General features: G+C 45.4%; 4 protein-coding genes across 4 annotated transcripts; 1 reads left to right on the top strand and 3 right to left on the bottom strand.

The window, feature by feature from the left end:
- The first annotated feature begins 5637 nt into the window (after positions 1–5637).
- On the top strand, positions 5638–7889 carry FOMMEDRAFT_127742 (kinase-like protein). Its single transcript, XM_007269648.1, has 8 exons — positions 5638–6031; positions 6090–6172; positions 6226–6535; positions 6587–6826; positions 6877–7053; positions 7103–7177; positions 7244–7468; positions 7518–7889. Exons 1-8 carry the CDS (start codon positions 5936–5938, stop codon positions 7743–7745), a joined length of 1434 nt encoding a protein of 477 aa, XP_007269710.1. The 5' UTR covers positions 5638–5935; the 3' UTR covers positions 7746–7889.
- Positions 7890–8110: 221 nt separating this feature from the next.
- Positions 8111–10487, bottom strand: FOMMEDRAFT_112623 (uncharacterized protein). Its single transcript, XM_007269647.1, has 9 exons — positions 10242–10487; positions 10025–10173; positions 9801–9965; positions 9690–9748; positions 9553–9637; positions 8855–9498; positions 8727–8801; positions 8542–8669; positions 8111–8477 (listed from the first exon to the last, which is right to left on the bottom strand). Exons 1-9 carry the CDS (start codon positions 10425–10427, stop codon positions 8289–8291), a joined length of 1680 nt encoding a protein of 559 aa, XP_007269709.1. The 5' UTR covers positions 10428–10487; the 3' UTR covers positions 8111–8288.
- Positions 10488–12210: 1723 nt separating this feature from the next.
- Positions 12211–13262, bottom strand: FOMMEDRAFT_22703 (uncharacterized protein). The gene is made up of 3 exons (XM_007269646.1): positions 12804–13262; positions 12304–12735; positions 12211–12254 (listed from the first exon to the last, which is right to left on the bottom strand). The coding sequence occupies exons 1-2, from the start codon at positions 12814–12816 to the stop codon at positions 12353–12355; spliced, it is 396 nt and encodes a 131-aa protein (XP_007269708.1). The 5' UTR covers positions 12817–13262; the 3' UTR covers positions 12211–12254; positions 12304–12352.
- Positions 13263–13570: 308 nt separating this feature from the next.
- Positions 13571–15161, bottom strand: FOMMEDRAFT_170220 (oxidoreductase). Its single transcript, XM_007269645.1, has 5 exons — positions 15082–15161; positions 14768–14999; positions 14570–14712; positions 13928–14511; positions 13571–13866 (listed from the first exon to the last, which is right to left on the bottom strand). The coding sequence occupies exons 1-5, from the start codon at positions 15116–15118 to the stop codon at positions 13735–13737; spliced, it is 1128 nt and encodes a 375-aa protein (XP_007269707.1). The 5' UTR covers positions 15119–15161; the 3' UTR covers positions 13571–13734.
- Between the last annotated feature and the right edge of the window lie 973 nt (positions 15162–16134).

The raw sequence follows: 16134 nt of genomic DNA, 5'->3' as shown, positions 1-16134 counted from the left end.
CATTTCAATTATTGCATTTAGGTATAAAATAAAATTATTGATCTACTTTGTAATACAGTAAAAAGAAATATGACATGTATATAGCTTTCTAAACATACTAATGTAATTATTACAAGTAGATGAAATGCCTTTTACAATAATTGTAAACTGCTTGTATAAATAATCTAAGTATGATATACATTAATATACCTTTTGTATAAATTATAAGGCAACAATAGTAATTATTACATTATTATATTATAAGTATAACTCTTTCTTTAAGATTATAATTTAAATATAATACAAGCATAACACTTTAGGTTGTTATATAAAGTTAGTATAATACATGTAATAGATTTTTATTCATCCCTAGTACTTATGTAGTCTTTATATACATTAATATGTCTTATTTAAACATTGCAATTCAATTACAAGCCTTATAATTACTTTATAATGTATATACAATACATATGTTACTTTACAAAGTCTATAAGAAATTACAAGAAATCTGACTTTTTCCTGATGATCTCAGACAACAGTACACAGAGGTTCTTAGGGCATTGAACGATTTCACACATTTTAAAAATGTCGGGCTGAACCAACCAGGTAAAACAGAGGGTGGATGGGGCTGGAAGCCATGGTTTTTTGGTCAGTGAATTGACATATCAGAATGAAGCAATAGGAATAATATTGAGCACCGGAAATAAATCTACCTTCTATTGAGTGATTGCTTTACCTCTGCATCTTTTCGGAAAACGCGTCACTTGAAAACTGGTTGGACCCTTTAACCTTCTGAACAAACAGTGCGCCAGCAAGTCTGAAAGATACATCCTCGGTAATATACATTCATTCTGCGTTCCTAAATTCTTTGACGAGCCTGAAGGGCAGTTGTGAAGTAGTTTTGATCGGCAATGTAAAGAAACCGCACGAAATTTCACAACAGGCGCTGCAATAATGAATGACTGGTGTGGAAGCGGAGTACGAATTATGTATGCATTAATGTCGGAAGGATCTTCATATTAGCCGCTTAACAGTTAACACGAGGCAGCAAACTCCATATTTTCAGCAACATGTAATAGTGTGTGCACAAGAAGTTGCAGCCGAAGCTTAAGTGTGTTGTGTATCAGGAAGCGCAACCTACTTTATTCGGACATTACTCTGCCGTGTTGGGTCACAGAAGTTTTAATGTCATCGATGAGGCTGCTCGGGAGTACTTCATTTCTCAGATGCCCGTGTAACTTCTGTTCTAGTCTACGTAACCACTGTCAGCTGTGGCTTGTTCCGTTCTTATAATTAGTCAGGTGTGTAGTTTGTATCGAAGGAAGCCTTGTCGTCGCAACCATGTTAACTCCTAGCATAGCAGAAAGGGACAAAGGCTCGGAAATATTCAAAGCCATTCCTCTTGTTCCCCATAGAGTGCAGCTTGCTCAGGAGGCCATCACCCATGTTTCAAGCGCGAATGCGCGTAGGAAACTTTCTGACAGAGAGACAGAGCGGTGGGGTGAATTTACAAAGGTACGGAACGCTGTTCTTGTGTCATATGGATTCACAAAATGTTTCAGGGGTTCGACGTCTTCATGCTTAATTTTCAACGAGACTTGTCCAGTTTAATAACATTGTCCAGAGGTATGTTTTGTTGCCTAGTACTGCTTTAAGATGACGAGTTTCTCTCAGATTTCACATCAAGCTACTGTCCTTTCTTAAAAGGTGATACTACCCTCCTGGTTGACAAGCAGAAAGAGGTCAGCAAGTATATCGCTGTAAGTCATAGGTCCAAAATTCAAAATTGTAGTCACTAATAAGAGCATGAACAGTCTCTCCGCATGGATGAACATTGCGATGAGGAGACCCGTAGAAAGCTGGAGGCTTATCTTATTTCTCTTAGACAACTAGTAAGGGACAGTAGGGAGCAGCAAATTAGCCCTTTGGAAGGAACTTTGCTAATGTACGGTTATGCACAATACGATGAAACAGTATGGAAATCTGACATCATTTTGCGAGTGTAGCATTTTGTACAAGGCTTGTGGTCCCTGGCTGGTCTTCTGATTCAGCAATACTCAAGTAATTCCTAGATTGTTGAGTTCTTCGCAAAGCCATTCCTCGCGGGTGTGTAGAATATTGTACTGGATTTGTCCAGTAGATTGACCGAATCTGTTCTGACATATAGTTGGGTTTCCTGTGTTTGACCTTGTGCACCACCTGGCAAGCGAGCAAAGCTGTACGTGAATAATTGATTTTTTCTCAAATATTACTCACCTTATTTTTCTTGGAATCAATAAAGCATTGAAACAGCAAGCTATTCTACGAAGGGATCTTCGTTCGCGGGAAGAAAGCTTAGAGCGCATACAGCTGCTTTTTTCAACGCTCAGAGTCTGCGACCCAATGAAATTCTTTACTATGGTAATGCTAATTCCTTCCTTCTTGAGTATCTGACTGAAGCTTCATAAAGTTCAAGGAGACTGTTGAAAGCCTTAATGCTATCTTACAAGGCTCTGAAGATGACGATCAAAGGGTACGTTTTGAACTCGATCCTTTTTTGGGTATAAATATTATTATTTTAATGACGTAATGCACAGGAAAAGCTTCACCAAATCCTCGATGAAGGTGAGATACGAGTTAATCATCTGACGGAGTCGTTGCAGGAATTGGAACAGTCCATTTCTCAGCAAATATGAGATATTCAGGTCAAATTTTGCTCACAATACAATTGGTTCGTCAATACAGGAGCAACATGTTAAATAGATGATGTTTGTATTCAGGTCCAGAGGAAGCAGAGTCGTGTAATGTTTCTGTTAAGGTCATCTTTCAATGTACCTGTACCCTCATCCATTGTATAGCTCTCCAGCAAACATGTATCTATCCAATACAATATGTTGACTGGACCAGTGACATTTGCGCTGGAAATACTGATATTATATACTTGCCTTCAAAGCAGCCAGGCTACAGTCAAATACTGTTTGTACACCTTTGCTACGGTACAATATTAAGCGAAAATTATCGAAAAGGATTACCACACATGTTTTACACTTTATTTCAATCAAAAGTTCCCTTGCTAGAGTTCTGCACAAGATTTTTGTTGATTGACGTATAATTCGATGAAGGAACCATCAAGAATTGAAATTTGAAGTTTCAGGAATCAGGATTAATGCATAAGATACTTAGATAGTTAGACTCTATTTTAATCCGAATCATAGCATTGGCGTTCTACTACTAGCATGAATGGAACATGTCTCCTATATGATCCTGGATGCCTGCTGTATCAACAATGGAGATGGGTAAGTTGGATTGGCGACTTGGAAATTGGGATGATGCGATTATCAAAAGATCACGTGATGACTAACGCTGGATTGATGCCAATGATGGCCCTCGGCTTACGTTGACCTGTTCGTTTAGTCTGCCGTGATCCTGCACTTACCAGAGGACAAGTCTGCCGCCTGTTTGTCGCACATGTTGGTCCTCTCCAACTCATCGGACACGGTTTACATGATGTTGTGCTGCGAAGTTGTTTAGTGTCGGCATGATGGCACTTTGATTCGGCCCCGACGCATAATTAATCCTATTACTGTGCTGTGTGGCAGTAGCACTGCCACGAACAGAGCTCCCTGCGCACCGCTTGTCCTCTTCACCAGGCATCCCTTTTCACTCGCTCAGAGATGCACCAGCGGCATGGCTTTAGATGGTGACCTAGCTGCAGAAAGGCTTTCCAGGCGAGTACTTCTTCGTAGTTAGAGGCACATGGTCTCTGGTAACAGTCGCAAACAGAGTACATGAATGGCGCGCAGATGTCCTTTCGCATGCCGAAGCATTTTCGTCCAGCTTCAAACCCCTTTTGAAGACTACGAACGTCGAAGACCTTTTCGAAATCCTGAGAGAAGCGCATCGTCGCGATAGGGATACGTGCTTGCAGATTATTCGACGACTAATTGATGCTATTTTACTTTCTCCCGAATCATCAACGAAACGTGTCGAACTGCTTGAAAAGTGCTGGGACGTAACGAGGGACGTTTACCGCGATACGCCAGACCTGAATCCTTTTGCATCTCTCCTTTTTGAGCCTCTCGAGTCCATTGGTGTCCCGGCGATCGTATACGAAATATGTCGCTTGTCGTCTGAATCTCATCAAACTCTTGAACATGGCCTTTCGTACGGCGAACGCAGCGATGTACCAAGGATTCGGGTCATTCGTACGCCACCACAAAATGAAGCTGCCGACTTTGATGGATTACTTGTCTTGCGTTTCATCATTACGCATTGGGAAGGGACTCTTATTCCCTCGTCCGACGTGGAGAGTGGAGATTTGATAAAAGCCGTTCGCAGAGCGTGTCTGTGTCTGGGTAACATCGATCACGGGAATAATGTCTTTCAACGGGTTCGGCCCTTGTTATCTAATCGTCTTAACAGTTACATTCGTCCTTCTTTCAATTCGGTATATTCCGTGGATATATTCCCAAACATACTAGATGGAGACGTTTCTTCACCCTCTAGACGGAAAGGGATTCTTGCTTCTGATGGTGTCGGTTTTACCGCTTTTATTGACATCCCTCAATTTCGCGAGACCCTTGCGCATTTTCGCTCGCAAAGCAAGCGTTCGCAGCAATCACCATCGTCCTCTACCCCGTCGCCTTCATCCCCATTTCCACCGACACCAAATTTAACGGAATCCATCAACATTGAGTTTCTTGCGGCGCATTGCGCATGGTCGTTGGAAGTGGGAAGGAACTCTCTTCGCCTTACCTTATTAGACTCGGACGGATCATCGGGAGGTGATGGTTTTGTCGTAGACGCGGTGGTTGAGATTGACCTTCAAAGGACCTCTCATCGTTCTGATCAAAGATATGTTGTTCGTTTCCCGAAGAGCAAATTCTGCTTTCCCAGCCACCCACGGACTGGAGGAAATTCAACGTATTTGCCATTGTGTTTCTCTGAGCACTCGCCGAGCTTAATTGCAGGAAGAAACCATGGGTCAGATGAGAGGTCTCCGGTGACCAGCGACATATGCGGATTTGATGACGAACGTTTCACCGATGGCAGCTCAGGACACCTGCTTTTGAAGCTCCTGGTCAAGTTCGACGCCCCGTCACAGCATATGATGGCCTTGCAACCGTCTCTTGTATCCCCGCGACAGTATAAATTTCCTTACTCCCATGCCAACAACATAGAGGCTGCATTTCGTGGTGACTTTGAACTTTTAAGGCCAAATGATAATCACCGCCGATCAATATCTCTTCCCGTCGTAACGGTCAGCGAGCCAGAGGTCAACCACGAAGTGGCGCAGGTAGTTGTGCCATCCGACAGATCTTTGTTGCCGGAAGTGGCCTCTACCAATTCACCCCGGAAGTCATCCAGAGCTTTGCCCAAGCCGCCCGTCTCTGGGAACAGTACAGCATTAGGAATGTTCAGTATTCACGCAGACGCGTCTAATTCTCAACCACGTAGTGGTCATTTCAAGCAGAAGTCCCTTCCTGACATCGGTCGGTCGTTCGAGAATGTCGATGTATCATCGAGCAGTTCACCAGACGCAGACCAAGCTTCCGCAAACCTTCACCCCGTTCTACTTCAATCTAACGCTTTGGCATCTAAGCGACGCCCCTTGCCAAAACAACCTTCTTTAACTATCGACACCGTCAATCTTCGTCCGAAATCACCTACAGGCTCACAGAGACCCTCGCCTCGGTCAGAGGGACCTTCCGTTTCTCCTATTGAGTCACAGTCGATAAAGGCGGGCGAATTGAAGACAGCTACTCCAAGGAATACGGTGCACAGTCAACGACATCTCTATGACGGCCCCAATACTTCTTCGTCTATTGGCCTCTTGCACCCAGATTCTCACACACCGGTTGCGGTGAATGGACAATTACGAACTTCCCTGCGCCCACTAACTCCAGCCAGCGATGTCAAAGATCAGGAGGAGATTCCTAGCTTGGTGGGCGGCTCCGACAAAAATTGGCGAAGAAGCATGTTTTCCGAGATGGAAGACTATTTCCGTGTACATCTTTCCATGGATCATCTGTTCAATTGGCAAGGACTGGACGAAGACTTTGTAATATATCCGGTAAGTGCGACTTTCGGTGGCACGACGCAGTCCTTGCTAACATTCCATTGTCTCCCAGTTTGCTATTCGCTATCTTGCTCAGTATTTGCATTGGTGGGAACATGAATCACGTAAACCGTCAGCGAAGTCTCTGTCTCCTCAGTACGTTACGATTTGCTTAGCGCGCGTCTGAGGCTAAACGGAAATTCGTGTAGTTTGTTGCTTACAGAAGTTCGAAAGCTGTCGAGCACGAATTTACTGCAAGCGATTGGAAACCAAGCAATCGTCCGAGAATATTTGGTCGGAATTCTACGTCGAACAGAACAATTTAGCTATCGGCACTACAGCAATATAGAGATTAATCGGGCTTGGTCAGATGTATTGCGCCGTTCTTTGCAACTAGATGAGCAGGACATGGCCCTTTCTCTTTCAACGGTTTTGGAACACGATTTCGAAGGCTCCATGCAAGAGGTGATTGGTATGCAATCGACCGATCTTCACAACTTTATGGATGTGCTGCAATCGGTATGCTCCACACGAGTCTATTTATCGATTCCCACTGATAGCTTGCCATAGCTAATTGATAGACAATACGGCTCGATCCGTGTCCTGGAGCGATTTCTACAGAAGCTCGTTGACAAAACAGGTGTTCTACCCAAGCACTTGTTCTTGTCAGGTATTAAGAGGATCGGCGAGAACCCAATTGCCGGTGGCGGATTTGCTGACGTCTGGAAGGGCAAGTCTGGAGAGCGTACTGTTGCTTTGAAGGTCATTCGAATATTTGGCCTTGCAAATCCTAATGAATCGCAGCATCAGGTAAATAACTACGTTAAATGATACATAGGCAGGTGCTAATACGGCTGAAGGAATTTTGCAAAGAGGCAATGATCTGGCGACAATTTCGACACCAAAACATTCTACCGTTTTACGGCGTGTGTATAGACGAATTTTCACCTCGACTTGCCTTGGTCTCTCCGTGGATGAGAAACGGCGATGTCCTGTCGTACCTCAAGGAGAATGACGGCGTTAATCATATCGCAGTGGTCAGTCGTTTGAAATTGCCTCCAGGCGTCTTTTTGATGACTCCTACAGATTGCTGGCATAGCTCTTGGACTATTATATCTTCATACATTAAAGCCTCTTGTGATACACGGCGATCTTCGTGGGGTGAGTCGCTGTTCTATACATCATTTGAGCCTAGGCAGAATGGCGTTGATTCATCCTTCTGTTTAGGCTAATGTTCTCATTGACGACCGCGGACGACCGAAGCTCGCCGACTTTGGGCTTGCCCGCATAGTTGATTCCCAGGCTTCTACAGTTGCGGCAACCTCTTTCAACGGGAAAGGTGCTGTACGATGGCAGGCACCGGAGCTGCTTGACTCTGGTCGATTCGGGAGTGACTATTGCAGGGTATCGCCGCGCAGTGATGTATATGCATTTGCCGTTGTTTGTTTGGAGGTAAGCCTTCCTCGCCATCGGCATGACTGTGAGCTGATTGCCAGTACAGGTTTTTACGAAAGAAATACCTTTCGCACACCTGCGAGACATACAAGTTATTTCAGAAGTTGTTATTCGTGATAGACGACCTTCTCGTCCTGCCGCAGACTCGTTAGCCGTACAGTGTGGTCTGAGCGATAAGATTTGGAGCTTGATTGAGAGATGCTGGACTGCTCAACCTTGGGATCGTCCAGATATGCAGACTGTGGTGCAGGATCTTACCGTCGATTTCCCCTAGAGGTGCTCCATAGATACCCCCTCTCTCCCTTATGATGCGATACCCTAAATTGCTATGCTTTGGAACTGTCTTAATACTTTCGCTGCTGCTCTCGTGCGTTGCTACTCCTGGTATGGTTTGTTAATTGTATGTTACCGATAAAGAATCCCCGAAGGGAGGGTCCATGAACAGTCGTACATCGGTGGCATATGGGCTATATTGTAACTTCAAGTGGGAGATCTTAGATTAAATATTATTATACGGATGTGCGAGTACAGTGCATCACTGTTATTGTAAGCAGCTAATGAAGGTGATGTGCGGAAAAATCGTCGAGGACGCAGGTTAAGGTGTATAACAAGCAAGAAATAATGTACAACTGTTTAAAATATTAGAGAATGGATGTTGAAATCGGAGCACATCTGGAAATGAATTCACAAACTTGGGGATGAAGAGTGAAGCGAGTGACTATTGATTAACAAGGAGATACGTAGTAAAGGAAGCACTTAAGGCTTAGAACGAGCGATGCTAATTTTGGATGGTGAATTTTGGTGCACAAATATGCACTTATTCTGATTTTCTCAACAGCGACTTTTCGCGGATGAAGAACGAGCTCAATAGGGCAAGTCCAGCGAGGAGGACTGAAAAGAGGAAAGCGGCGCGGGTAGCCTCAGCATATGATTCTCGAACGATCTTTTGGACCGTAGGAGGTAAGGAGGCAAGTGAATCAAGGGATGAGCGAGCATGTTCCACGATCTAAAAGCAAAGGAATTGAGTTAAAGTCTTTAAAAACAATATGCAGAGACGAAATCAAACTAACGTCTTCAACGTTTATGCCCACCTGGCCAATGAGACGCTCGCGAAGGTATTTGCGGAGTGTATTTTGAACGAGTGTACTGCCAACTGATATACCGAGAACGGAACCCATCGAGCGGAACAAATATGAGACTGGTGATGCAAATTGTTAGATGAGTTCAGAAGCCTTGAGCAAATTCAAGCACGTACTGGCGGTAGCGATTGCTTGATCTTCCTGTTCTGCATTAGAGATAATTGCAATAAGAGTAGTTGTCACCCCGGAACCTAATAATACCGTTTAGCGTCTGAGGGTAACCATAAAGGAAAACCATGCTCACCATTCCCAAGAGCTTGAATGGCGAGTCCTGCTACTACAACTTTGACGGCAGCATCCTTTAACCACGTCCCGGTCGTCAACACAATCGTCCCAGCAAATTGTGCCACATAGACACCAACGGTCAGCCAATAATACTTTCCCGTCTGTTGCATTATCAAGCCGCTGCTAAGGCTTCCTACAACACTACCGAAAACGGATGGGACAATCCCGAGACCTGCCTGGGCAGCACTTGCACCCCCACCAGCTTGTAAGAATAAAGCGGTATGGAAGATGGCACACATGTTTGCGCCGAAGCAGAAGAGGTTGCATAGGAATGCAGCCAAAAGCGACGGGTGAGCGAGGACTCGCTTAGGTGCAAAGGGTTCTGCCGCCAGTTGTAACTCCGTAAGTCCGAAGAGAATGAAGAAGATGACGGAAAGAGATAGGGATGTTATAGTCATTGCTGAGTGCCAAGAAACGTTTCCACCGTGATCAAGACCTAGAAGCAGTCCAAACACGCCGCAAACTAATGTGAACGCGCCGAAGAAATCAATGCGTCGGAGTTTCGATAGAAGGTCAGATTGATGCACTTTGGTGGGTAAGTGCATAGCGAAAGAGACAATGACGAAGGCAATAATTGTCAAAGGAACTTGTACATAGAAGGCCCTAGGAGAGAAATTAGTAAATTCCGCATCACACAGTTAGGGAATGTTCAAGTACCAGCGCCAACCAATTCCATCAGCAAGAATGCCGCCGAGTGGGGCCCCGATAGCTGAACCGGTTGCAAATATGATATTTATTGTGCCTTTGGAAATGTAAGTAAGGGCCGGGAGGTTTCTAGCTCATGGAAAACAAACCCTGCCATGCTCCTCTTGAACGGAGTGGAACGATATCTGAAATCAGAATGGTGATGACGCTACATTAAAGAGTGTTAGAATAGAACATCGCTGCAAATCAAGACACATTACGTTGGTATTCCAGCCCCGCCAATTCCTGATAAAACGCGAGCTGCAATGAGCTCTTCCATAGTCCTTGCCATCCCACAGAACAAGCAACCAATTCCGAAGATAGTAAAAGCAAAGAGTAAACACTGTTTACGCCCGAAAATGTCGCTCAGCTTCCCATAAAGAGGCCTGTGATCAATAGAATTAGACTGACATAGTAATTCATTTGTGCATTAAACTGCGCTTACTGGAAACTTGTGACAGTAAGCATATAGCCAGTCGCGATCCAACTTGTACTCTGCAGTCGTTTGAGTTCGCTTCCAATTGATGCATAGGACGAGGTGACTATTGTCTGGTCCATTGCAGCAAGGAACACGCCTAAACCCACTGGGAAAAGCTTAACAAGTAGTAATATGAGTGCTCAGGCACTCAATCTGTTAGGCTATTTGATAATAGGATACTCACCAACTTTGCCATTCTTTTGTTACCATCTTTCTCTTTAGTGGCCTCAAGATCCTCGCTAGACTGAGAGGATCCATTAGCTGGAGCGACAGCCACAGAACTATATGCGCTGTGATTTGTAGGAGCACCGTCCTGGGAGCCGTTTTCAAGCAATGGGCGACATTCGTCCGTTTCGAAGTTGACGGACATTTTTGGTGTAAGATAAAAGAGAGTGAGGCCCAAGGAAACAGAGATTTCGAGAGTTCACACTAAAGGAAGACAATGAGAAGGAAGAAGTATAGCTAACGGACGGTAGTTTAACATGCTCGCCAATGTCGAATAAATATCGCCCCAGACAACTTCCATTGTCACTGCCCGGCTCGGGAACAAGCAGCAAGCCATCGCCTAGTCTATTTCTAGTTGGAAAATTGGTGTTAGCATGCCTTGATCGGCACCACACTGGACAGAGCCGTGTTACATGGCTTCCATGTCTCTTGTCCAGACGAGACAGATATGATTAGATATGCGCTTGTGTGAGATATACGCCTGTCTATTGGTAAATGACGTGTACCTTGGACATGGGCGGCAAGCTCCTTATTGGAGCTCCTGGCTTAATTATCGGTAGCATTGCGATCTGTGGCAGTAGAGCTCAATGTAATTTTCGACGATCATACTGACAAGACTTCTCGCTCTGATCTAGAACCGACGTGGCTAGGACGGGGATGCCCGCATCTTTTCAGACCATGAGGGAAAACATGGAAGATACATGTGAATGCATGCATATGACGTCGGAAAGGACAATAACTTTTGGCCTGCGTGATAGAACGATCACTAGCTAAATCTTTAAATCTCGCAAATATTTCCCACCGATAGCCCTTTATCCTTTTACGAAAAGGCACAACCACTTATCATCGGTTCAGTCATACGTCCGCGCATTTAGCTGAAACTCCGACGTACACAGCCACACGTACTGGAGATTCACCGCACCGACGGATTCGCAGGGCGTCGGGAAGGCTCCGAGTTTGAACATTGTCAACCTGCCGTGATCGAGCCACAGTTCCCCACTATGACCCTGCGCTGGCAGTGGAACAAAAGTGGAGAGCATTTGATACTAATTCACGAAATGGTAGGTAACTAGCAGCCAGAGTGAGCAACTCACTAATCCTGCATCCTTGGAAGAATGGGAAGGGTACAGCTGGACTGATGCGACGGAACATGCATGGCTGGTGGTTAGCCAGGCAGAGGCCTCGTGTTCAGTATCTATCTCAGATTGTTCAGTGCCGAGACGATTACGGAAAAAGGTGGGTTAGAAACGTAGGATAGATATAGACACTGCGGGACTTCACCTAGAACTAAGAACAGGTGCGGGAAGCTGGCCTACAATAGTTGGCATGCCTTTGCTACATGGTCTATCCAAAGGCCCGAAGACGAGGATCCAAATGCAGATACCCCCAATACGCGGAATGCTATAAGTCGTTAGGCTGCCTTGTTCAACATTGAGAAGCAACGAATAGTTGGAACTGGACTCGACGATCATCGCGGCATTGTCATTTATACTCAACATCAGGTGTGCATTGCGGGCGGTGATTTCGATATCCCAAGCGTCTTGAGGAACTGACTCAGCGATCAGTGGGATACATCGTCTCAGTAGGTTGGTGTTGGCACTTCGATATCGGAATGTCTAAACACGCTATTGTTCAGCATACACGCGTGTTTTTCGTCTTGAATGTGGGGTATCCACATTGCGTCGGCGCAGGGAACATTCGTAATCGATGAAATGGTGGAGGAACATCAGTTAAGTAAATATTTCTACAAAGAAACCCGCTTAAAGATCGTGAATTAAAGTGGGAGACGAGAATTAATATGGACGCACCGAGGAATCCACACTCGGACCTGTTTCCACACTCGAGTCACTCTCATTTGAAGCCGAAATTTTCACCAACAACAAGCTAGACCCGTTGAACTAATGTTTGTTAAAATAATCCAGTATGCCCAAAATCTATTCACAATGCACAAAAAGACACAAAGACTAAACAACTAGAAAAGAGTCAAAGTTTGTAAAAAGGAACAGAAAGTAAAAACGCACATAAATAGCTCTAAGTGACAATTCAAGCAAGTAATCCACACGCGTGACGTTAAGTAGCTGGGTCATGAACAGAACGCGCCTCCTGCGGTCCCAGCAGTGACCTTGAGCTCGTTCTACTTGCCCTAGGCCCACTATCTTTCTCTGCGCCATCCGTCTCGACACTAACAGGCGTACCAGGATAACCACTTCTCGTCGACAACTGGCTTTCGTCGCGAATGGGAATGATTTTCTCTGGTTGCGCACTGAGGTAGGGCGTACGCTTGCGTGTACGCCAGAGGACGTAGAAGATGAGAACGAGCATCGCGATGGAGGCAAATCCAGCCACAAGTCCTCCTATTAGCGCTGCTTCTGGAGACTTTCTCACTGTCGGCACAGATACCTCGTCTCCTGTGTCTGTGGAGTCTGTTTCCCTTCGGAGGACACGAAAAGTCTCTGTATGGTGCATTTTTGTGAATGTAGTCGGCTGACGGTAGTCGAGTCAGTAAAGCGGAGAAACTCACCAGTCGGGGACATAATCGATATTTCTAGCTAATACTCCGCTGTGACCAGAAAGAAGTAATGAGAGAAGGACGCGGTTGAGAGCTTTCAACAGTTTGGAGCCTCATGTTTGAGTCAAGGCTCGGCCTAGGCAGTTGGTATGGTATTGATAATGCGGCTGGTGGCCAATGACGCACACACTAATATCTGTTCTAGCCTCATGGCCTTTGTCTCCGCACTGTTCGCAGGCAGGCAACGCGAACGTTCTATGGGGCACTTTCATCGTAAATTTGGGGTTCGCATATCATTCACAGATAAGAAAAAGCGGATCTCCAGGCAAGCGTTCCATGACCATGAGCTCAGCGAGCATAGCAGGGAGGTGACGAATTGGATCCGCAGTGTCTCCCGGCCGTAACGACAATGATGGACCTTGCAAGACGAATATAACGCAAAGTTATCCGTAAGTCCACGCTAGCAGATTGCCATAGGGTCTCTCTGAGATGGTCATTCAGTGAAATACGAGTCGCTGTGGCGGGGAAGTACGAGTTCGGAAAATCGGATCCAAAAATCGTGCTAGGCACATGACCTTCTATCGAGTTTCAGGTTCAATCTCCGCTCAAGAGTTTCGATTTTATTTCCTACCACTGACTTGCCGAGCTGTGTGAAAGCCTTCGTTCGGATGATTAGGTTGACATTTACACCTCACTGGATGTCTGCTTGATACCCCATATGCATGCATAGGAAAGTGTAGCCAAATTCTCCCACTTAAAGCAGCCTGTTCTTGAAAGGTATTTTATGAATTCTGTAATCGTTTGTAGAATTTGTGGGTACATTTATTCATCATAATGGTACAAGTCCGCTGAAGGTCAGATACATTTATACACAGGAAATTTGCTTTACAAGTAATCATACATGAGCTGGGATCAGTTGAGTTGAAAGTCCTGTTTAACTCGGTTACTCCGAATCAGGCCGATAAATCTGCTTCTCATCTTGGAACAGGATTGTGCATTTTCCGGTCTTTCCGGTGTCGAAAAGCTTGTATGCTTCTACGGCTTCGTCAATCTTGAATGTATTCGTAACTGTAATCTGCATTATGGTGGCTCATTAGTCTAGGTTTTTTCTTTTGCGCGTGCACATACAGACGTACTTCAGGATGAAGATCCCATACTACGAGAAGCTTGACAAGTTCCTCCATTTGCGAGATCGAGCAGACCCAACTGCCATAAATTGTCAAGCTCTTGTGGATAACCACTTCGGAAACTTCGAAGTCAACCGTTCCATCTTCTCCGACGAAGACAACTCGTCCCCATGAACGGCAGGCTTTGAGGCAGGTCAAACGCGCAGACGAAGCACCACTACAATCGATAGCGACTTCGACACCTTCACTACCGGACCAAGCAACAGCAGCTTTGATGTCACCTTCAGTATCGTTTGTGTTCCCGTTCCTTGCGCATTCCAAGCTTTCGATACCAAGTTTCTTGGCAAAAGCGACTCTGTCGGGATCCCACTCGATTCCAAGGACTTTTGCTCCCATCTTCTGTGCAAGGAGAGCAGTGCCGAGACCAACTGGACCCAGCCCCGTAATCAAGACACGGTCACATCCCGAAATCTTTGCGCGTACGCATGCAGCGTAAGAGGTTCCGAGTCCGCAAGCGACGATTGCTCCGTCAAGATACGTCAACGGTTCCGGGAGGCGGACAAGTGATTGTATGTCAGCCAAAAGATATTCACCTATTCGAATCACATTCAAGCTACACCGCATGCGGCGATGTGAGTATGGAAAGCGTACCGTGTCCACCGTCGCGCTGCCATCCATAGGCTGCGCGCACGGGATAATCTGCCTCACAGAAGACATACAGACCCTGGCGGCAGTAATAACATGTGCCACAGCCCTGAACATGATAAACCGAGACCCGAGTTCCCTCCTTCCAACTATACAAGTCATTATACATTAATAGATAGCCTTGCTTGCGGCGCATACACTTACGTGTCCGGAACACCTTTACCGCGCTTCACAATAACTCCACACGGTTCATGTCCCGCAATGACACCTAGGTATCCTTCTGCACCTGTCTTGTGTGTCTTTGGGCGGTAAATCGCGCGGAGGTCGGATCCGCAAATTGCAGAAGCCTTTGATTGAAGGAGTACCTGCCCGATTCCTGGCTGCGGGACAGCTGTCTCTCGTATTTCACATCGACGATCACCGGGAAGGTATACACCTGGGAAACCATCAGATCGGCATTACGTATCCAGGAAGACTGACACATCGTGTAGCTTTAGAGTCAAAATTTGTGTACAAACCTTTCATCGTCGATGGGATGGTTATTTTCTCTGCCATCGCTCGTATCGTTGAGGAGGAGTGCTGGGAGAAAGAGTGCTTTTAGCATTAGCAGCTGACATTGCTCAGTTTTCAAGCGAGCCGGGCCGGGACAGAGAGGTCGGTGCATATCGCTGAAAGCCAGTGCAAGTTGCGAAAGTCGCCGAGCTGAGAAGATGTGCGTTCACAATAGAGTCCACGAGAAAAGGCAACTCAAGAGCTATATCAAGCAACAAGTGTTATCATGCCGACGGGGACAGTTGAGCTCTCGGAATTTGTTGTGTTATCGGTGGGAGTGATGCATAAGTACTGTGGGGATGCCGCGCAGATAGGAGATACTGGTATTTCACCGAAGTGTTGAGATTCTTGAGAATAACAGCAAGCACGACCTGCAGCAGCAGCGGCAATTATCATGCTATTTTTGTGAGGAGAGGATTACATAATATAGTAGCTTATGTTTACTACGCATTGCCTCACCTGAGTAACAAATGTCAGTTGCTGATCCCAATTCCAGTGTCCTACGTCTCTCTACCTTACTGTTTACAAGGCTTTCTTTCATATTTCCGCGCTGGTATTCCTTTGCATTTTCAAACAGAAATTATAGGTCGAATTTCCTGAAAAGGAATAATTCAGTCATGTGAATTCGGCACGTCGACCACCACGACGCGTCGTTTAGGGACTGCAGCGGATAAGGCTATCCGCGGTGTCGTACCGCGGTTGACAAATTCCCACGGATACCACATCCGCGGATAACTTTCTCACGGTATCCGCGGTTTTTGCACATCCGTCAGATGTATATAGAAATCAAATACATCTACTGTAGACATTCATAACTTCCAAGTATTAGCATTCATTAACTAAAAAAAGACAAAAAAATTCTACTATGTCTCAGAACTATACCCTACACTCCTTAAATTCAATATTTTCCCATCTTACACATGTCCTTGTCTGACGAGATGTGAGTCATGTGACAGCTGTCTGCTTGTTTGTTTTACAGAACCATTAACAAAATGCACTCTCTACATAAGTAATGGTTG

This window comes from Fomitiporia mediterranea (genome assembly GCF_000271605.1).
Source record: "Fomitiporia mediterranea MF3/22 unplaced genomic scaffold FOMMEscaffold_10, whole genome shotgun sequence".
In the NCBI taxonomy this organism is placed as follows: Eukaryota; Fungi; Basidiomycota; class Agaricomycetes; order Hymenochaetales; family Hymenochaetaceae; genus Fomitiporia; species Fomitiporia mediterranea.
Note: the sequence above shows the minus strand (reverse complement) of the source record. Positions and strands in the feature narration are given on the sequence as shown.

What these genes read in the sequence shown, in the direction of transcription:
- FOMMEDRAFT_127742 (XM_007269648.1), top strand. Translation starts at nt 5,936, where the DNA reads ATGTTTTCCGAGATGGAAGACTATTTCCGTGTACATCTTTCCATGGAT. An exon ending in AAGACTTTGTAATATATCCG is followed by an intron (nt 6,032 to 6,089) that starts GTAAGTGCGACT and finishes ATTGTCTCCCAG; the next exon opens with TTTGCTATTCGCTATCTTGC. An exon ending in TTGCCGTTGTTTGTTTGGAG is followed by an intron (nt 7,469 to 7,517) that starts GTAAGCCTTCCT and finishes TTGCCAGTACAG; the next exon opens with GTTTTTACGAAAGAAATACC.
- FOMMEDRAFT_112623 (XM_007269647.1), bottom strand. Translation starts at nt 10,427, where the DNA reads ATGTCCGTCAACTTCGAAACGGACGAATGTCGCCCATTGCTTGAAAAC. An exon ending in CTTACTGTCACAAGTTTCCA is followed by an intron (nt 9,966 to 10,024) that starts GTAAGCGCAGTT and finishes TATTGATCACAG; the next exon opens with GCCTCTTTATGGGAAGCTGA. An exon ending in TGGGCATAAACGTTGAAGAC is followed by an intron (nt 8,478 to 8,541) that starts GTTAGTTTGATT and finishes CTTTGCTTTTAG; the next exon opens with ATCGTGGAACATGCTCGCTC.
- FOMMEDRAFT_170220 (XM_007269645.1), bottom strand. Translation starts at nt 15,118, where the DNA reads ATGGCAGAGAAAATAACCATCCCATCGACGATGAAAG. An exon ending in CATCCCATCGACGATGAAAG is followed by an intron (nt 15,000 to 15,081) that starts GTTTGTACACAA and finishes ATGGTTTCCCAG; the next exon opens with GTGTATACCTTCCCGGTGAT. An exon ending in TATGGGATCTTCATCCTGAA is followed by an intron (nt 13,867 to 13,927) that starts GTACGTCTGTAT and finishes ACCATAATGCAG; the next exon opens with ATTACAGTTACGAATACATT.